Raw genomic sequence first — 23,266 nt, 5'->3', positions numbered from 1 at the left:
AAGAAAAGTGGACTCTGACTGAAGAGAGACATTATCTACTGAATGTTTTGGGTGTTTGGTTTTTGTATTCTGGTATTGATGTATTTACCTTTACTATCTTAATCTACTTACTTTAATGTTACGTGCATTTACTTTCTCTATAGATACTATTTTATCTGATTGGACGGCGCTGGGATGAGCCTGACCCGCTTCCTAGATCCATTCTCCCATGTGTCCGCGCCTTGGCCGTACGTGACACCAATGAACCAGCGCCTTCAGCAGGCTGCCGTCTCATGGGGCCATTTGGCATCTGTGTGGTCCGTCTGAACATCCCAACAGCTTGGTTTACACCATCACAAGTGAGAAAAAGACCTCCTGAAGTGTCTCTACCATCAGTGGATGTGTACTACTCAATCATACCAGTGGAAGGGGCTGGTCAAGACTGTCCATCCATTGTGAATGAGCCATGGAAAGCTCAGAGTTCAAATGTCGGACCTCTTGGAGGCCTGGGGATTGGTCTTGGAGGACAGTGGGGTACTTTGGACGACGGAGGGCTTCAGGACATGATGAAAGCTGGTACTGTGGAGATGAGCATCGGCCCAGTTTCTGCTAAGGGAGAAAGACTGCAATTAGATGAGAACCTGGAGGTACTTGTACCACCAAGTCCGCTTCGACTTGGCAGAACAGTGGCATTTGGCATATACATGAAGACAGATTCAAACCTGGAACACTTCACGTTGAGGTAAGACCATAAATCTTTTGTAGAACATTTTTGCTTAAACTGGTTAGAATTTTTGTCTATTTTTGGCTATTTGTTTCTGTTTGTTTGTGGCTTCGCTATATCGACCTACTCGTCTCCTGCATATGTGCCATGTTTAATTTCTCAATGCTGCCACCTCCCAAAGTTGATGGCTGTCACCTTTGTTAGCTCGACTTTTTCCAGAAGTCAGCAACGCAAATAGTAACTTTGCAAGTATTTATGGCAGATCCAACAGAAACAGAGACGCAGAAGTCAAAAACAGAACAGGAAAAGTGCAACTGGGACTGAATGAAAACTGAAGAGACGAAGAAAGAAAAGAATGAGTATAAACTGAGAGAATCTGGGTTACAGAAACCAGGGGGCAGTACCCTTAATGGGTCTCAGGTGTGCTTTAAAAAGCCAGTGTACATGAGGTTTTGACGGAGGCCGAATATCTGTGCTTGCCTTATCCCTTCAGACAGCTCCTTTGTTCTCTGAGACAATAAGTTCACAACCACTGATCTAGAGTAAGCATGCTTATCTTATTCTATCTATTCTGCCTCATTTCAATGACTTCAGGGATTTTAGGCTGTCAAGTAACAGATGTGCAAATGCATCATTCTACCCAGCAAATAGCTGAGTGCCTGGATCCATCGTACAGTAGAGATAACAATACTTTTCATGCAGTAAGTTATAGTAACAAAATTTTAAACAGCATGCGTTTTTTACTGCTAGTTGAAAAACATGCTGCTGCATTGGTTGATGGTTTTACATTTAGAAAACCATAAGTGTATATTTTCCTTATGTTGTGAGCCTTACATTATGAAAGAGAAGGTACATTTGTGTCAATAATGTATATGAATGTGATGTTATTTCAGGGAATCTTGGGTGGATTTTCACATATTTTTTTACTTCTGTCTAAAGGTTTTCCTGCTCATTCTGGCCATACTTAAACTTGGGAAATACTAAGAAACATTCTGACATATGACCACATGTTTTCTTGTTTTCTTAACATACTTTTTAAAATAATGTAACAATTCCAAACACCACAGAAGTGCAGGAGCTTCATTTGAAAGTGGGAGCCTGAAAGTGGATTTTCATTAACTTAAGTGAAGTCACACCTCAACAGCTGTGACAAACCTAACATGAATCAATAGGGTACTGATTACACACACTCAAAGAAATCAAAAACAGGCTGGGCCCAGTAAAGTGTTCACTAAGCATTAACTGAATGTGCTAATATGGATAAGAGGCCTGAGACTGACAGTAAACAAAGTTGTGAATCAGAGTATTGATCAAGTGTTTTACTTTTTTTTACACCTCTTGATGTCGTTGCACCTGAATATATAGTCCTCTCCACTCACTGGAGTTGAGTGGGCTATTGTTACTGTGTTATACACTTTAAACAAAGACTACCATGGTCAGTTAGGGCCATTTATTGATGATTATGCTGGCTTTGGCACCAAATTAAACTATTTGTTCCAGCTATAATAATTATCAGATTCATTTATTTCATGTTTACTGTGCCCCCTACATGACTTGTGGCAATCTGCAGACATGACTTCTTATGGCACCTCTTTGGTATATTTGGTATGTTTCTTAGTGACCTAAGGCTGATTATATGGAGCCAACAACCTTTCATTCAACAGCTTTGTCTCCGTTGTTCTAGCATATCATCTCTGCCAGGTGGAAATGTGATTAAGGGAGCAGAGAAAGCAGGTTACCATAATGAAAATCACTGACTGACAGTGACATTTTTCTAATTAAGTAAGAATTTGGTTATGCTTTGTTGTCTGTTATTATTGTTTTGATTGGAAATTTGAGAACAATTAAAACAATGACACGTTTCAATTGACTAGGGGCATTATCCAAGATAAAGGAAGCATCTTTATTAATGTGATTTAAAAGTACATTGGAAATGGGAATTAATCTGCATTTCTTTTTGTTCAACAACTCTTCAGGTCATTTGAGGATAGTGAAAGAAAAGAGAGTGTGACTACACTTTGGTGCACAATGACCCCACCATCTTGCTGACATACACAAATACACCCACAGACAGAGAGGGAAAATAAATTCTCTAGCATTCAGCCCACTTTGTCTTTGTACACATGTTCTTGCCATGCACACACACACACATCAACACTGCACATGCATGTTTGCTATACATAAAAGTCATGTATGCATGAAACAGTTGCACATGGACATATAGTTTGCACTTACTTAAATAGACCCATGCATATAGAAATTAAAAGGTCACCTCTTTCATTGCCTTGCAAATGTGTCATCTTTATTCTTCACTTCCTATATGATTTCTATATTTATATGTCTGAAACCAGAAATCAGATCTCCTCTTCTATTTTTGGTCAATTTGAATTACCAGTTTCTATTTGCCAAATGCCAGAAATGTAGCTAGAATTTTGTTTTACTTTAGTTTTTCTTTCATCAGACCCCATGACATGACCCCAGAAATGGAGATATTTGTGCCTGTGTGCATTTTCAAACTGCAATCTGGCTTTTTGTATTTCTTTAGAAGTAAAGGTTTCTTCTGTGCTGAAGGGAGATACAGGACATTTTCTCACTGTGAATAACAACTTTTCATCTTACCAGCTTCAGCTAGCATCTTCACAAGGTCTCTGGCTTTTGTTCTGGGGTCAGTCTGTACATTTCACACCAAAATATGTTTATCTCTGGTGGAAAATATATTTCTAACCTGATAAACTATCTTCTATACCCGTTTCCATTTTTGTGCATTTAAATAACAGTGCAAAGGCTAATTTTCACATGTTCTAAATATTTATCATTTTTCATTGTGAGTTAAGCTTTGTCTGTACATGTTTGCATTTTTTACCTGCAATTCTTGCCCCCTGCCTGTGCATGCAACCTGATGGATAATCTTCTGTGTCAGAAGCACAGTTAGACATGTAATAAGGCTTAAGTGGATCTCATTTGTGTGCGATAGTTTTGTGCATGCGTATATTTATGTGTGTGAGACATAATAAGCCTTAAGTGTGCTCCATTACACTGAGGTGATGTGATTATGATAAACTGCTGAGGAGATGGAGGGACAAGAAGAGAGGATTGAGCCAAGAAGACAGACAGAGGTTAAGCAGAAAGGTAGAAAAAGCAAGAATGAGGAATAATATTTTAACAACTCAATATACGAATGGAAAAGATTGATAGGGAAGGGAAACTGAACAAAACATGTCACACTGTTTTGCCCTTATTGCTTAAAGCAACAGACAGATGAGTAGCTCACATTTTATCTATTGCATAGGCTGTAAGTTCTGTGCTACTTTTAAGAGAGGCATTTACACTGCCTGCCCAAAAAACTCTCACTCTGGTATGGCTTTTGTGGGACCACCGTAACTTTGTTTATGGTACACATTCACTCTTGCATTCATTTGATAAGCTTCTGCAATGTTGAGAGATTTATTCCATCAGGAGTACCATTCATTTTTCACCAAGATGATCAAGTCCAACCACTGTCCAAAGCCTTCTCCAGCACATCCCAAAGATTCTTTGTGGGGTTGAGGTTTGGACTCCATAGCTGCTAATTGAAGTGCAGAGATGATACCCAATGCTCTCTGAACCACTTTTACCCAATTTCAGTCCAATAAATCCTGGTATTATCATCTTCACCAAGGAAGAAAAAAAAGACTCAATCATCCAGGATCATTATGACCATATTTCTTCCTCAAAACTATTTCCACACTTTCCGTACAGTTTTTAATAATGCAATGGACAATTACCCCGATTTTTATTATTCTTATAATCTCTTTAGATAGTCTCTGCTTGTTGCATGCGAATCGATTGCGCACAATTATAAGGCAACTGGGTATTTTGACCATCTTATTTTAAGCACGTTTTCTAACCCCAAGCTGGATAAACTTGAACGCTTAATGGGTTTAAGCATAGCAGGTGATGTGTATCTGTGGAATGAAGGAGAGCGTGGCCCAAGGAAATCAACACCTTATAACAAGATGTGCATAATTAGGCAGCTTCTGTTCGTTAGACAAAATGGGACAAAGAAAACACAAAGTAAAGACTTAACTGATGAAAAATAGTAAAGAAATTACCAAATGTCTCACCAAACCTGATCACAGAAAGGAGTTTAAAAAGACATCCAATTTAATATTTTTAGAACTGTATGTGGCAGCCATAATTTTTCCTTCGTCATGGACAAATGATAAAGCAACAAGTGTTACTGGTATGAGAATATATGAGTAGCAAGAACACACAGGGATTCAAAGACCAATATAGGCACCAGGATATACTGTGATGAGACCAATTTAATGGATAAGGTGATTATTTAGAGTGCTGCTTCTAAAGAGCCTGAAACAGAGACTGGACACAGTAGTAATCCTGTTTCAATGGATATCAAAGATTACCTTTCAGGAATGTGAGAGGTGGAAGAAAAGAAGGGGTCAAAGACATAGTAGTGATAAATGTATTCTATTTAAGTACAGTTGGTTTTGTGCACACATTTTGCAATGAAGACCAATTTATTTGCACATCGATACATTAATTTTTAAAGACTGAGACTTATAGCAGCCAGATTCAACCTTAAATGACAGAAGAGCACAATTATTTATCCAAAAATGAGTAAACTGCTTGAACTTTATGTACAACAAAGTGTTAAATGCAAAAAAAAAAATAAAAATGTTTATGAAAGCAGTCCATCTAATTTCATCCAGTCGTCATATGTTCATCAACAGCCAACATTTCAAAATGTAAGAAATCTTAAAGCAACTTAATCTGAATGAGCATTTGAAATTAGACTGCCAGCAGAGCTATGGAATGGGTTTATGTATATACATGCTTTTCTGAGGCTACTTTTTTGTCATGCAACAATTAAAGTTAACTCTGTCAATCACAATTTAGTAACATTTACTGGTTTGTTGGTTTAAACTGGTATTCAAGTAGTTTATTACACTAAATATAAAAGGATTTCATTTAACTTGGACCAAAAACATTTCACCATTTGAGTAAATTAAGTGGTGTATGAAATAAGAAAAGCATAAGGCCAAGCCTGCCATGTAATAAATACATTTTCAACTTGTCACGACATTTAGACACACATAATCTTCATCATTAGCCGACTAAATGACAGCACAGTTAGAACCCGGTAATGAAGCAGATTAATCACTTTGACCTGCAGTCTGTTACCATTTCCGCTTGCAAAACGAAAAGCATCATTTAAAAGTTTTGAACTTTTCAAAATAGGGCTATACATATTTTTCATTTTTGATCTCTTTCACATTTCAAACATTACAAAGTTAAACAATATTTTCTATTTATTCATGTTTTTTGACTGGATGGTGATCGCTTTACATTACACAGAGTCTAAAATTTGTTGAAATTACTCTAAAATTTTATCAGTATGATAAGTACACTTTGGTCATACCATTGTTTTCTTGCCTTTTTTTGACAATTGTCTTTTAAGCAACTATACTAATACATTGGACAATGACATTAGCCTAATTATAGTTTTGAGAAGAATCAGTGTGGACATAAAGCCATAGATGCTGAGGCATATCTAGAAGAAATGCATGTGCACTTGCTGATCTGGTATTCAGCTGTACAGTTGTAGCCTTGGGATTTGTTTCATTATACATTGCTGAACATGGCATGCATGATATTGAGAAGTAGCAGATTAAATTAAGAGATTAAATATGTTGCCTGTTAAATTAAATTACACTTTCTATCAACAAGCAGGCAATGTGTAATATATTAAGCATTAATTCTCCTAATTATGTATTTGAATGTCCAAATATGAGAAATGGTAAGTAAAATAGCTGAAATGTGAAGAAAAACAGAATGTTGGGTCCAGTGTGGTTAATTTATTCCCCCATTTGCAACTGCTAATGCTGTCAAAGTGATTCGATGCAAAATGAATGCTGATCATGATTTTTAGCTTTAACTGTTGAGCATCAAATATCTCATCCCTAACATCGCAGCTATGATTTTATTGGTTGTTACTTTCTCATTCTCTGCCGCTCTCTTTCAAATTGGGAAAGTCACACTAGACCATGGTAAATTGATCAGGAACATGCAGCATAAACAAACACTGCTCTCTTTAGTCTGTTTAACCCAAACTGTCACTGGGTTTCTGTTTATTCTCGTAATCCACCCTGTTCTATCTGTTCCGCCTGCAGCAGTCCTCCTCTACTTTCTCTCCACTGTATCCCTTCAGTTTCCCTGTCACCCCTTCCTTCTTTGCCCTCCCGTCTTTTGCTACCTCTGTCTCGTTCTTTCAATCTCAAATCGGCTCTGAATATTCATGAGGGTGTTTGCATTGCTGGCTCCTGAAAGAGGCTGAGTACACAAAGGTGACAGCCATCAGCCTCGAGATAGCGTCAGTGTTTGTGCATTTTGGGGCGTCGCATTTGTGCGAGGGTGAGGAAAATAGACAGGGGTAAACACAGAGGAGGAGAAAATGAAATGAGGACAAAGAAGAGAGAACGGAGTCGGAAAAGACAGAGGTACTATTTTGGCAGTCTGTTCTGCCAAATAATTGACATTATCTCTGAAATTGGAATTACCAACTTGCAGAGTGTGTTTGAAAATTAATTTTAAGTTTTTTGTTTGCTTTGAACCTCAGCTACTGATACTGACAGTGATCCTCTTTGCACATGCACCACAGTTTCGAGTCTCATGTCACACGCTCATTTAACTGTCTCCAGATACAAAATTCCTCATCTTTTCTCTTTGTCAACTTCCGGCGCTCCTCGGCCCCTTTTCATCTTTCTTTTGTGTCCGTCTATCGCTCTTTGCGTCTGGGTCTGCTATTACAAATTTAGGGGGTGTTGATATGCAAATTGCTGACTGTTTTTTTTTTTTTTTTTTGCTGTGCTCATTGTTCGCATCACTCACTGTTGCTGGATAGAAGAGCCCCATTTAGAAACTGGGCTTCTGCAGACAGCACCTGCATTCCTGTGAGCTGAACATGTACCAGTTGCTTGGTGATGCTCCTCTTTCAAACTTCATGCTGAATTTCTCTTGGTTTGAGGATTTAACTGAGGAGTTTGAAAACATGAGCCTGGGAGGAGATTGATTTTAATTTAAATCGGGTAGCGAAACAACTGATATTTGCTAATGGAAATGAATCCCTATCTGAAAGTTTATTTTATTTTTTGCTCAAGCTTTTTTATTTCTCTGACTCATGAAAACAAATTGTGTGTATTAGTATACTAGAACACTCTTGAAATAGGCCACAGATATACTTATTGTAGAAGCTACAGCTTTACTAGATGCTGCTTCATTCTTCAATGAGAAATTATTTTGAGTAGTTGATAAACTTGCATTTTTTTGTTTCTTTGCACTTTTTTCTTCTAAAAAAACAACAACAAATATTTGACATTGGAGAAATGTGTGTATAAACTTGAAAAATAAGACAAGTGATTGTGATTTCCCCCTTTCAGTTTTTCATACTTTTACAGTTTTAGTTGTCTCAAACTCGATTTATTTTGGTTTGTAGGGAAACTAGTAACTCTTATCACGTGAAAGGCACGAAGAAGAAAACAGACGATGACACAAATGACCAAACAAAGCAGTGCATAGTGTAGCAAATAATGAGTACTGCAAATAACTCATCACCTTGAGACTGAGTTGTGTCATCATTGGTCCTGTTTGTTGTCCAGTTTGGGCTTTTGCTTCTTCATTGTTGCATTTATGACTTTATTTAAAGGTATCTGCTGTCTCAGCAGATACCTTTAGGAATGACTCCAACTGGAACACTCCTAGACACTGTGCTGATCAGCGGTCATAATGGCTCCAGTTTAGGCCTGGCAATTAAAGGCACCTGAACACCAATTTATGTTTTCCTGCCTCTGGGCAATAAACGATTTGCTTATTTTACCCGTCCATCCTGCCCACTAAGCACTCTCTGCTCCACACTTATAAAAGATTAACTTGAAACTAATTAACATAACACAAAGTGTTGACACAACACCAAATGGTTAAAAAAAAAGAAAGAAAAACGAGAAGCTGCTGTAAAATTAAAAGCAGTTTTTAACAAGTGCTTCTCAGCGACAAATGACGTTGGACAATTGCCCGTTTTCTTTTTTTTTATTTAATGTAAGTTTACTGACCACAAATCCAGCAGCTGAAGAACTCTCCAGTGGAGATTTAAGTAAACAGGGAAGTATTTATTTTTCTTTCACTGTCAGTGATAGCAGTGGTGTAAAATAAAAAAAAAATATCCTACATTATAACATAACCTTGATGGTGAAACAAACAAATGAATAAAATGAGCTGTAATTGTTGCATGAACATAATGATTTTTATTACTTTGAATATGTGAAAATCACTACTTATGTCTATTTTATGTAGATCTAGATAATCTACTGATAAACACAATCACATTACATATATTTAATGGAACATGATTTGAGTGAAACAAAAACACTGTTAAATCTTGTTTTTAGCTTTCTCAGTCGACTCTGTCCAACCAAATGGAGACCAGAACCACAATAGTTACATGATTTTGTTTTTGTTTGATTGTGTGTATCTTAAGAAAAAAATAATAATAATTTCATTTCACAACTGAATTGTGATTGTATGTAGGTGAAAGAGGCCGGATATTTTTTCATTTTAACTGTCTGATCAAAATCCAAAAGCCTAAATTCTCTGTGGGGTTCCTTAAGGTTTCTACAAAGTCAAAACTTCCGGTTCAAATGTTTAAAGTGAATCAAAGAACTCATACTTGATGATTGCTTTTGGAAAAGCAGGCCTGGCACATAACTTAAGCACAGCTTACTCTCTGACTTTCAAAGCTAAAGAATCCAGTGAAAGTCTGTGGATTTACTAACAGGAAGAAAAAAAAGATGGAGTTCAAAGAAGGTGCAGATGACAGTGTTCACTTCATTTCTCAGTGGAGTATGGAGTCTCAGCAGATACCTGTAGGAACTGCCTTCATAATCACTTCTGATTAATTAGTTTTGATTTATGAAGTAAATCAAAACTAATTAAGTATGAAGTCGTGGCACTTTACGACTTCATACTGAAGAAAGCAGATAATAGATCAGACATGAAAAAAAAAAAAACTCTTATTACATTGATAATTGCCTACTTAACTTATTTTCATATTTCTTATACCGATGGTAGTTACTGGTATGGATACGTTCTTTACTTTTTACTCTTAAGTGCCTTGCCCTTAAATAACTGAATCTTCAAAGTCCAAAACGTACACTTTGAAAATAGTGACAAGTTTTCGCTATTTTTTATAACCTTATTTGATCTCAGTCAAGTGTGACTTTTCCCTTCTCCCCTTTTCAATTGCAAATCAGCTGCTGAATGGCTGTCACATTTACCCACTGAACCAGCGAGCTACCATCAAAACGACAGATTTTTTTTTTTTTTTTTCCCTTCACATGGCGTACCTTCTGTGACAGTAATGGCCTGTTTTTTTTTTGTTTTTTTTTTTTCTTCGCAAAGCACAGTTTCGACAAAATCAACTTGCTGAAATGTATAGTCTCAGTTTTAGTGACAACTGTTCCTCAAATGGGTTTTCAAAGAAGAAGCTATTATATCAGTCAGCAGATCAGGGAATAATTCAATGGATGGCTGCCTAACGTTCCAACAATTTGTGTTCAAGATTTCCCATCAAACCTGTTCAATGGTGTGTAAGAGTTTGGCTCTAAACGTCCTAACAGCTGAAGGTGCCTTGTCCATTCTTAACTCAGAGCATGCTTGACACCTACAGATTAGACTCAGTTTGATGGACCTAGTCTAAAGCAAATTTTAACCTAATCCTTCAAGAAGCTCCTCCAGTTCGACACCAGTAGCAGTCATTCTGTGTTTTGTTTGAGCTGTGTGACCTTTGTAAAAGCTCACAGGGATGATCTGTCACAGAGAACTGTTTCACTGACCCTTATAATCCAGCGGCTGCTTGTCATGTTGTGATCTTGGAAATCTGAGTTTACGTGACTGTTGAACTCGGTGTGAAATAACTCTGAGCAAGAGCTTTACCTGAAAGCATTAAACAGGAACTGTTTAATTGAATCTATTAATTAAGCTACGAAAAAAAAAAAAAAAAAAAAAAAAAAAACTCCCTTTAAGGACGACAATACATTCATTCCTCAGGGAATAAATTAGGAATGACACTTCAAACCACGAGGTGTGTTTTCATAATGCTACCGTTATCACCTGAAATCAACATTACCCAGAATCCTTAATCACTGTAAAAAGTTAAGTTTTGACCATAGAACTACAATGGATATTTCTGTCACAGCAACAATGTTTTATAATATATCAAAATATATAATTTCCAAACAAAGATGTAATTAAAGTAAATTATAAAAGCAATTTACAAACTGCATTCACTCACATTTGTGATAGATGAGAAACCCTTGATTGCAGTCAGGTTATTAACAGACTTTAACAGTAGAACAAAGTCTCTGAAAAATAAATAAAACTCTCCCAAACGCAGAAAAAAACAGAATAACAAGTGAGTAAAAATTTAAAAAGACACAAAACCTGAAAGAGAATTTCACACATACATGCCTCAAACACCAAGGCTTTTCTTTTTCACATTTACAATTTGTAATAATAAATATTCTCTTACAGGTTCAGGTTTTTATTATGGATTTTATTAGTTTTTAAACATAGATTGCATAAAATGCTTAATTGCTAAAAACAATAGCTAGACTTAAATTTATTTGAAAAGAAGGCTAACAGAAGTTGGTTCTTAATTTTTTTAAAAAAAATCCAATAATCTGTTGCTGAAAATGCAGAAAATATCAAATTATAACCCGTGGACAGGCTTAAACTGGGAAACTGCTGAGACTATTCATTCCATTCAAAATTCTTAGTGCAGTCTCTCTATAAGTGCCACTCTAAAGGTTTATGGTAATATTGAAACTTCTGTCTCTGTGTGTGTCTTTGTCGTGGCTTGTTTTGGTTAATCTGTTTTTACACTTCAGATAAAAATGATTTCCATTACTTCTTTGAAAATATGATTTTTTCTATATTCAAAAATATGTTAACTATGTATTTTGAGTGAATTAAAGATGTTTAACTAAACAATTTCAGGTTATGACTAACATTATTTCATGTCTGACAGTTTTGACATCTTTTCCTGTTCAAATCTCTGATTTGAGCTTTTTATGCTGCCGTCCCGAAGTTTTTATTTTTTTTTATTTTAATTTTTTATTTTTTTTTCCACGGGGAAGTTGGATCCTGAACTAGAACCAAAATTGCATTCAAAACAGATGCTTCCTATTAACACGGTGTAGTACAAATACATGGCTACCCCCATGATTGACCACCGTTCTTCATGTTTGCTCGTTTATCAGCGCTAATTTACCAGTTAATCTCCCCATTAGGCTCAGTGAGAACATTAGCCGAGCAAATTAGAACTGATGAATGGGCTATTATTCATAGTAAAACCCCACTTCACTATTTTTTCTGTCCTCTCTCCCTCTCTAATTTCTTCATCCTTATCTTTATTGTACATTTCAATATTTACATTCTTTTGTGCCCAACGTGCTGAAACTATTTTAAGACATAAATAAATCTTAAACAATGTAGAAACTTGTGCCACATTTAAAAAAAAAAAAAAAAAAGTTTCCAAAAGGTGTTAAAATACAAGACGATTCAAATATCACTAGATTTGTATATAAAAATAATCACACGTGTATCCTAAAGTTACACTGAAACTGTAAGTAACATTTGTTAGAGTCCCTTGTAGGTCGAAAAAAAACAAAAAAACAGATTAGAATGGGAAGAAGCACCAAGGCAGCACAAAGACTATATGGTCAATAAAAGGACAGGTAAGAGAGGATAGGTAAAAGAGAAAAGATAATCTGAACTCTACAACTTCCTCTAAATTCTCATAACTCCAATTTTATCTGTTGTCTCTCACCGAGGCTCACTTGCTTCTGCTGTTTCTCCTCATTAGTATTTATTATGTGTGCTGTACAGTCAACTAATTAATTTAAGTAGTCATCTTGTGATTACTTGCCTAACAGCCGAATGGAGGGACCATCTTTATCTGCGTCCACGCAACACGATCTGGAAGGATACATTACTCACACACACTTCCATTCATGCACTTATGCATTACCAGATGCACACACACACGCACACACACACACACACACACGCACACACACTTAAAATGTTTGTTTATGCAGTCCCATGGGAACGTTTCTTGTCATGAGACATTACTTAGCCCTTTACCCTTAAATAACCTTTAACAGTTAGAACTACCATTACCTGCATTGCCTTAACTTAAATCAGGAGAGATCTACTGTTTTCCCATTGTAGGTAATTTAACATTGTTTGACAGCAACACTGACGTTTTTCTCCAGATTTTTTTTCAGTTCTTTTTTGGTTTGTCTTTTCTACCAAAGAGGGTGCATTGAAAACTATGTTAGTGCAAAGCAGCTGTTCAATTAACATAGCTGGGTCCCAAACAGTATTTAAGTCTGTTTTTAATCTCTACTTCTGACACCTGTTGACGGTGACCGTTTGTCAGCCACAATTTAGGCAGAGAATTTAAAAAAATCAAAGGCTATGATTAGGTACAGCTTTCAAGATCTTATCGATTGGAGGTTCTCTTATTGATCTAACGAAGCTTGGTTATTCTTACTTTACAAAGGCATTCATTTCCTGTCTGTGTGCCAAATGACCTCCTCTTCACCAAACTCTGTAGCATAAAATTCTTATCAACATGAATAAAACATCAGTTTATTGAAGGCTGTAGCTTGATGTTTATTTACAAATGATCTCAGTGTGCAGAAAAACAGATACCTCAGCATACAGAAGCTTGAGCTGTGCCATTTTGCAGCACTAATTCGGACATACAAGTCTTTTATTGATGGATCAGACTGGAACTTGAACTGGGATAAAAAACAACAACAAAAAAACACATTATAATCATGCCTTCCACAGTGGATTTAGTCAAAGGTCTTCTACCATCCTACAAATGACCACTTTGTGCATTAATCATCAGACATTCTCTTCTTAATATGATTTAGGTTTTTGTCCATCACAAATTTTTCTTGATTCTTCAGACAAAGATTACTCTGTTATTTTTTTGTGAGACCTCCTCTCTCAAAAACTTAAGGTACAGAATTGTCATTGCTCATGCAAACTACTTCACTTTTGTGTATACACTGGAAAACAAGAACATCTGCCAGTCACCAGGTAATCCTATTAGGTTGTAAATTGTCCAATTCCTGCTCGTTCCTATTAGTGTGTCCCAGTAACAGAAAATGAACACTGAACTATTTTATCCTGTTCCATCCTGCTGCCATTAAAAAACATTGTACCTTCACAAAATCACCTTGCAGCACAAGTTGAATCTCAAAAAGTTCCATTTTGTTGTTAGTTTTTAATAAAGAAGAAACATATTGTGCATATGTACCTCTGTGTGTGCATGAGTGTGTGTTACCGCAAAAAAGATTAAGATATAAAGGAAAGAAATGAGTGTGAGAAACAGAAAAATGGGGGACAGGGAAACGGTAATGAGTACTCCAGTAGAGAGTGATAAGAGAGACAGAGGGAGAGTCGGTCTGCATAATGAGTCCTCCAGCATGGAGGTGGCATGTGGGAGGGATGGAGAGAAAGAAGGATGGAGGGATGAACCAAACTGTTCTAGAGGAGACTAGAGAAAACAGTAGAGATGGCTGAAATCACAGAGAATGGCCTGTATAATGAGTAATCCTGGGGACATTTAGTAAGGAAGAAGACACACAAGATCATCATGATACAAAAAATGGGGAACTAAAACCGGCAAGCGGCAAAAGAAAAATGTCTTGTAGAAGTTAAATATCGTGACAGCATCTCTCCTCTAAAATGATGGCAAAGTACTCATTATCATACAATTACCAGACAATTCTTCAATCATTCAATTCAGTTTCAGCTTTTGGGACTTCACTCTATTCCTGGGTCAGTTCAGCCTCAGTACTTGTGTGGCACCCTGTCCAGTTTTTATATTAAAGAAATCTATTGACACAATTAAATTCTATAATTTCATTTTGTTTTCTACCGCTTATGAAATCAGGTCGTAGAGCCTACTTTCCCATCAACACGGTGTGTCAACTTATGTGTAATTCTTGGGTCAATTCAGGTTTAAAAGGAAAATCATATATTTATTCATATATATACAAAAACAGCTAAGTCTGGATGCTGCCACTGAATCTCGTCCCAGTTTTAAGTGGCTGATAAAAATCATGCGGCATCAACATGAGACGCCTCAAACACCTCAGTAGGCTCTTTGTAGAGCTGAGAGGCGTACCATCATTCTCAGCATGAGTAAATATTCTTCTTGTTTGCGTGTCAATCTGGATTTTCACTTTAACCACAGTTTATGTGTAACTAATGTGCAGAAAGCATAAATATCCACTTTTTCTCCACCATGTTTCCCTTTTCAAATGTTGTACTGGAAAGTTTTAGCTGAAACACAGCTCCATTCTGCCAGGATAACATTGCTATGATAGAAATGCATTGCGGGGTACAATGCCATGTGCTGTCTTGGTGCTGGTTCCCAGAAGCTGTCATAATATGATCAGCAGTGGGTGGCATCAGAGGAGGAAACATGTCTACAGACACTCTATAGGTATATATGCAAATAATTGAAGAATGGGGAAGCAAAAAAAAAAACAAAAAAAAAACACAACACTCCAAGAATATATGCACACTTTTTCTGCATAAGCATTCTGAATTTACCAGCTAGCTCTTTTCTTCTCTGTTTAAGCAGGAAGGTTTTAGAAGAAACATAAAATGATTGAAGAAAGCAGCATGAAGATACCCTAACAAGCAAGAAATGAAATGAAAAATGAACGCCAATGTACCAACACTCACACATTTACTCTGTAAGAGTCAAAAATGTGGATACATAAATATTATTGTTTCTCGCGTTGTTTTTATCATGTAAAGCAGGTTGATTTGCCTTGTTGCTGAAATGTGCTTTACAGATAAACTTGACAGTGAGCAACATGTTGAGTGTGTAAAGTATTTGGATGTATATTAAGTCAATCTGAAGATAATGACACAGACATTCTTGCATAATAACATAATATAGATTCATATAAATTGATATATTTAATTTCAAAAGCAACAACCCTTTGCCCTCTAAATTAAATCTAATATTAGCTTTTAGCTCTGTTTTGGTAATCAACTTCCTGCATTTATTCTAACCCTGCAATCAAAATTATATCACATCACTACTAGACAAAATTATATGATTTTCTCAGCAGTTTCACAGACACATTATCATACAATTTCACTAAAGATAAAAGATGTCTTGCACATGTTTTTTTTTGTTGTTTTTTTTCTGAAGAGATAGTCACTTAAGAACAATGGAATTAGATTTACTTAGTGCTGTGACAATTGTCAATAATAATCAATCGGTCTGTTTTTCAGCTTTCCAGTGATCTACGGAAAAGATCTGCCCTTTTCACCTCGCTTTCTACATCTAGTGTTTTACTTTTTGTCTTTACCAAAGAATCATTTGAAACTTTTACACATGCAATAGAGACATGGGCTGTATTTCTGTGTCAATTTCTGACTAATCAAACAGCAAGGAGACACAAAAGGATTACACTGATTCTGCGACGGAGACATGGGGGGATTAAAGCAGAAAACACCTAGAGAGCTCAATGTAGAGTTGCATAAGAGCTTCAAACGTGGAGTCTAATGGTTAGGAGAAGAAATGGAAAGAGGTATAGCAAAGCAAGCAGGAATAGAAGGTGTGTGGTTTGAAAAAGAAGTTTGAAGCATGGGGAAAGGAAAAGTGTGAAGGATAACAGGAAAGAGTAGGCGTTGATTGGAATTAAAAGCAAAAAGTTGAGGCAGGCAAGAAAGAAATCAGGAGGCTGGGATGAAGAGGAAGCCCTGAAAGTTAAAATATAAGGTAAAGAAAGGAAATACTTTTTGTTTAGACTCAGGAATAATTTGTTGCCAGTGACTTGGCAATAGGGTAAATAGAAGCTGGAATTAATCAACGGATGCTTGTTCTCTATATGGAAAACTCTTGGAGGGCAGAAGAAAACTTGTAAATAGATTGCTGACTTGGTGTCTCATTTTAATTTGACACAACAATCTTGTATGGCATGAGGCTGCCTATTTACAGAGACTGCATAGCAAAGACAGAATAACACAAGCTTTTATTCATTGCTGTGTTTCTGGCCAGCTGACAAATTTACAACCAATACTCATTCTCTTTTTACAGCAGTGACAGTCAACCATAGCAGTAAAATTGGAAACGATAAAACAAAAATACAATATGCAGACTTGCAGAGTGATTTGAAAGCATTCTGCAGTCTGTCATTGTGGGCAACCTTGTTAATTGACAGAGTGTCGTGTTTTTCAGTTCTGATTAAAAAAAAAATGTTGTTCATGACTCAAAAGTCCACTTTTTGGTCTAAAGCTTTCAATCGCATCTCAAAAGAAGGCACGATTGCTGTTGGATCTGACTAAACTAGAGTATCATTATACATCTTTGCATTGCATCTCCCTTCAGTGGCTAACAAGCAAAGCTTTAAAAAAGTCATTCTTTAGTAATTTTTCAGCAACTACAGATACATATGTTTATTTATTTAGCCCTTTATAATTCCATCAGAAAACGTATCTTCCTGATGGCACCGATGACGGTGAATTTTGCAAAGTCAAAACTTATTAAAACTTAAATGTCATCAATTCACATAGAGTACTATTGGTAAACTGGTTTAGAATATATTTCAAACTACTGTGTAAGACTGTATTTTATGTTTTGAGGCTGATCACAAATCAGTCCACATTAATATTAACAGACAGTAGATAACAATAAGTTGTCAATTTTACCCAACAAGTTGATCATAAAGTTGCAAAGATGAGCCTCTCTTTAAACTGTATATTTTCAAAGTTCCCCAATCAAGCCAGAAAGGAACGTCACATGTGAGCTGTCAAAAATCAAGCCTTGATCTTGGAATCTACGGCGATGTTGAGGATAGATTTAGAGCAGGGGGAGTCAAATTCCTGTCCTCGGGGGTCTGCAGCCTGCAACATGTAGCTGTGGCCCAGGTCCAATGTACCTGAAGTAGTCAATTTATCTCCTTTGCATACAGTCCAGTCTAATATAGTCCTGATAATTTGATTAGGGTTTGTTGAAGCAGATGCACATCTAAATGTTGGATGATTTTAGCCTCCAAGGACTAAAGTTTGAGACCTCTTATTATGTAAAGAATTGCAAAGAAAATGAGTCGTGGACAACAGAGGTCAGAGGCATATTGTTGGTTTACCAGTGTCTAATTTGAATCATTACACATGCATGAGGTGATCTTGGTGTTTTGTTGCCCTCAGTCTGCTGTCATCGCCACATCACACCCTCAACTTTGTAGTATTCTTCTTTTTGGATGAGGTGAATGACAACGTGAGAGAGATACTTCAAATAGCGTGACGTTTATTTAATCTTCAGCACATATGTTTTCCACAGCTTCGTAACCCATCCCTCCCAGAAATACGATCTACAGCTGGTATTTATATTCACAGCTACCAATAGGTTTGCTTGTTGCTAAGATGTGGCAAACGGGTTGCTAAGCAATGGTAAGCATACAAAATCCCCTTCCTCTTAAGATGATGATAAATGGCAAGGTTTTAATACTGCTTCTAAACAAATACCAGTCTCAATTTCCTGACATGAAGGATATAATATGAAACACAGAGATTACTTAGACTTATTGCACAATACAAAACAAATCATAATTTCAGTTTACAACTTTTCTTCTTTTTTACAGAGCAGTGATTTGCCTATGCCCTTTACAGTACTTCATATGTCCAGAACTTTTCTGGGCTTAACCTCTCATCCAGAGCTTCACCAATATGGGACGAGGGCTGGACGATGCGTACATTTAACTTGCATAAGTCGGCCATAATGGAGCATTCAATGTCTTACATGGGAGATTGGAGATGTAAATAAGCTGCTGGTTGATAGATGTTGAGGCGATGCTCCCATTTTTGCATACTTTCACCTTTAAAAGCACTGATTTGAAGTACAACTCACAAGAGATAAAACTTTAGGTTAGTTTATTCTTGTAGTCCACTACCTTCCACAGCGGACCTAAACATTGCCAATTACTATGAAAATTAAATTTACAGGCTTCTCTCTACTTGTAATTCACCACCTAATCAATTTGAGCTTCATTCACATTTGACTGAGGTTTTACAAACTTTGATGTTAAATTATGTTTAAAAACAAGACAGGTTAGAATAATGTAGATGTCTTTAAAAATCAATGTAAGAAAATTTCACATTACTTTTCATGTTTCTGCCCTTTAAATGCTTACTATATTAGTTGAAACCGTGTCTGTTATTTCAGTCAATATCTTCAATGCTTCATTAAATTTCTCTTATAAATATTTAGCTCGTTAGTAATATTTCCGCTGGTCTCTAAACTTTTGGACTGCTACCCTCTGCTTTTATTCCCCAGGAATCTAAGCTCCTGGTAGAAAGCAGGGAAGTAGAGAAAAAGGATAAAACCAGATTTGTCAATCATAGCAAAACAACGGGATGGCGAGGGAGGGTTAGTGATGACTGAAGTCTTCTTACTAAAATTGTGATCAGTCGAGGCTCTTTTGGTTTTTCGAGTGAAGGTGTTTCTTTTTTTTTTTTGGAGCTCAGATAAGTCTTGCAGAACTTTACTCTGTAAAACTTGTTACAAACCATGGGAAATTGTTGAACTTTCACAGAAAGCAACTGGTGTGATTCTTTACCATGCTGCAGAACCTTGGTAATTTAAATGACCATTGGGGAGCAGTTCAGAAGTTCAGCTGTTAAGTCAGCATTCGTCCCCGTGACTGTGTAGCTTACAGAATTAGAGACTGTTTAAAGGCTGAGGAAACCTTTGCAGGTGTTTTGAGTAAATACCTGAAAAGGTGTTTACTCAATTAATGGAACTTAAAGGTTCCCATTAATGGAAACCTTAAGTTTCCATTAATGGGCTTTTTCATAGTATTCTAATTTTCTGAGATGCTGAATTTTGGGTTTTCATTTTCTGTGAGTCACAATCATCAAAACTACAACAAACCATATAACTCTGTGTTTGATGATCCTATGTTATACGAGTTTCACTTTCTGAGATGACTGGCGAGAAATATTACATTTTCACACAATATTCTAGCTTTTGGAGTTGTACTAATATTGGTGTGGACCAAGGATGCAAAGCAGGTTTGGATGAATAGATCAGAAAGCATACGAGGTGAACAAACATTTCTATTCAAGGGTGATATTGTGAGGAGCAGCTTGAGTAGTAAGGATGTAATGAAACACTGGAGAAAGTTTAAGACAGTTAAATATCAGGAAAAGGAGATCTGTATTTTCCGTCACCACACTCTCACCATTGTAAACTGAACTATTTGGGGGGAAAAAAGCAGAGAACAGATACAAGGTATGTGTTGGGGAGCATGTGCATACATATCACCTTGACCAGCAAACAGTTTGTATAGTTTAATTGGGAGCAATAGATGGAATAAAACTCCTTCCCCAGACAGACAAACACAAGCCAAGAGACAACACTCACAGGGAAGCAGCTGACAGGAAGAATACCGTGGAAATAACAAAAAACCTGGTCTCTGACAGGCCTGGTGTAAAACGCTGACATTGTTTTTTTTTCCTCTATTTATTTGTTTTGCTTTATTGGTGTTTTAAATCTGTAATACATCTCCCCTAAACTTATTTATTCAAGAAATTGCTGAGCACAAAATTTAGGAACTAGCATTTTCCACACTATTTATATCATTTTGTTTTTTTTTTAACAATCCCACCTGCGTGTGGCTGTGTACAGCATTAGTCCTCCTACTTTTGTAGACAGACAACGTTGGTCTTTACCACTAAGGCAGTTTTATTATACTCAGTGTGACAGTGGACCGTGGGTTGAGATGTGAAATGAGCCACAACAGTTAGCATTTAGTTCAAGTTTTATCACATCATTGCAATTCCAGTTTATGTTGCCATAGATGGAAACTAATAAAAAATATGACAAGCTTAATAAACATTAAACTCCATATATCAGATTTTTTTATGAAGTAAGTTTATCACCAAGCACAATTTGCTCTAATTAAGGAAGCAATCATCTTTTGTTGTTAATCTTAGAACTAATAAGCCACTGTTATGCAAAATGTAAAACATGACAGGCAGAGCAGTTGAAAAAGAATAAATCATAAAGTGTGCAACCAATATAACATAAACTAGTGTTGATGGGATTATATAAAAGAAAAAAAAAATCAAATATCAAAAAAGTATTCTGTACCATTTTTGGAAGTATGGAGAAAAAGCTGTGTGAGCCACAGAGATTTTCTACTAGATCAGAAAACGGCATAATTAATTAATGCTACCATGTCTGTTCTCTTATTTTTCTAATTTGTCCAAAACCAATAGGTAGTAACTGAGACCGCTGTCATTTAGAAACAAAAAAGAGACAAGACTTCCTGTAAAGAAAAACAGTAGAAACAGTCAAGCGAATGGTCAGTTTTTGATCACCCTTAGCTGGATTTTCAATCATAGAAACAAAAAACTGCTGTAAGACGTTATGCATCTCCCCCTACCAGTGCCATAATTGAGGGCAGCAGCATGTTGCTTATGTTTGAACAGATAACATTAACTTAACCATCTGGGATGTTTAAAAGTTATCTGTTGTAGTTACAGGAGCTTTTCTGATCTGATTCTGAAAGTGGAATTCAAATGTGGAATAAACCAGCCTTTAGGTAAGGAATGATATGTCAAGTCCCAACTTGTTTGTGTGAATAAGGAAACATTTCTTTCTCCTTTGCTACAACGAAGTGTTGCCTTTATATCTCGGTCCCTTAAGCTGTAATGAAGAACTTCTTACTTTTTCTGTCCAAAATAGAATATGGGGCTTTTGCTGTTGGCGTCCAATAACACAATGTCAAAAGGACACTTGGTGAGTTTTTTTAGAGACCCCATGGCATTGTCAAAATTGCACTATTTGTTGCCTCAGACCAGAAGCAGCTTGATGTTTCAGGGGTGAAGTATAAGTTTGGACAGCTTTGGAACAAACAGAGGTTTATTAAAATGACCAAAAAGGCAAATATTTTTGGTAACTTGTCCCTAACTCAAGGTGAAAATGGATGTAGAGCTCAACGGTGTAAGGTTATCGGATCAATGTTCCTGTCGCTCTGCTCGTTTTTGTTTTGCGTCGTGTATTCAGTGTTCACAACGTCCAGTTGCAGGTGTGCTTATGAATGATCTGACTGCAAGGTTGAGCTATACATGGCCTAGTCTGAGAAAGTGATCAGACCAAGACTCAGCATGTTTTTACTGCATCTGGAATAAGATCAGTTTTAGTAGTTTACCTCTGATTGCATGACGTAAACTATGGCTCACTTTTTCCTTCCTGGGTTTTCCCTCCTAGGAGTCATCAAGAGCATGAACCAGCCCCTCAGTTCCCTGTCTCTATTAGGCCTTCACCATGGCTATTTGTCATTTTGATGTTTAGTCCATATAGCAGCGTAAATGATTCAGCACTGCTAATAACTTCAGTTAATGTCGCTCTAACAGTCACTGTATGTTTTTGTTGAATGAGCTCCAAAGAGTTGACTGTCGAAGCGGAAACGAGCGTTTTGTCTGCGAGGCCTTGGCAGATTCATTCGGGCCAGGATGGAGGGGATTGGGGTTGAGGAATGAGAAGAGGTGTCGGGGTGGAGCTCTTATCGGACCACAACACCTGGACCAAAAGAAGACAGGGTGGCACAGAGACACCTGTCAAATACAGAAACTAAAGAAGTCGCAGTATGCATGGAGCCGAACTGAGGCCATGCAACACATTCGCAGATGCAAAACATATTTGTTTATTAATTTCTCCTCAGCTCCTAAAGGTCAATGTAGCTTTTTTGTCATTTCCTTTTCTTTCCTAATTGATGTGTTATTTCATTCTCTGCCTTTTATCACACAGGTTTCCTGTTTTGTTTCTGCACCTTTCTTTCTTTTTCCACGTTCACTATGTTCTTGTAATTACATTTTTTTCTACTGAATTGTCCTGTTGTTTTTATTTCCTGTCTCAACGTGTTATTGTTTTACTTTTTTGTCTTTGATGTTTTTAGTATTTGCTGGGGTTTATTGGAGGATGTGCCCAATTCATGTTTGAATTTATAATTCCTATAATTACCTTGTTGGAAAGATATACAAAATCTAAAATAACACATAGATATGCACCAACTGGACATTACCTGGCTTGTATTGATTTCTGATTTTCTGTAGATTAACATTCTGATTCAGTACATTAATGATTTATAAGTTTTTCTAAGAAATTTAACAGAATAAAAGAAAAAAAATAGTTTCTGTGGTAGGAACAGTAATTTTGAATGTAGCAAAAAATGAATGAATTACTTTCTGCATCAAAACATGAATGTGCATCCCAACAGGGTTGAATAAAATCAAAAATTCATAAAATGTATTCAAATCAAAAAGTGGGACAAATTTTATGTAGATGCATTTTGATTATTTATATCTGCTACTGAAAATCTCAAATTCAGTTGATCAGAAAATAAGAATAAAAGTGGCATAACATGTAGGTAAAAAGAGTTACAATCATAGTTTTCTCAAGGCTCA

The 23,266-nt window shown here is 36.5% G+C and overlaps 1 protein-coding gene across 3 annotated transcripts in view; it reads left to right on the top strand.

The window, feature by feature from the left end:
• Positions 1–23,266, top strand: part of LOC103142014 (transmembrane protein 132B) — a 238,943-nt gene that overhangs the window by 102,660 nt on the left and 113,017 nt on the right. For all 3 annotated transcript variants that reach the window (XM_007557864.2, XM_016674253.1, XM_007557865.2), the window contains one exon: positions 144–721. In XM_007557864.2, coding sequence (XP_007557926.1) covers positions 144–721 — 578 coding nt within the window. The remainder of the gene's footprint in view (positions 1–143; positions 722–23,266) is intronic.

The sequence above is a fragment of the Poecilia formosa genome, unplaced genomic scaffold, assembly GCF_000485575.1.
Source record: "Poecilia formosa unplaced genomic scaffold, Poecilia_formosa-5.1.2 Scaffold92, whole genome shotgun sequence".
In the NCBI taxonomy this organism is placed as follows: Eukaryota; Metazoa; Chordata; class Actinopteri; order Cyprinodontiformes; family Poeciliidae; genus Poecilia; species Poecilia formosa.
The sequence above is the reverse complement of the archived record's forward strand: the minus strand, read 5'-3'. Positions and strand labels throughout refer to the sequence as shown.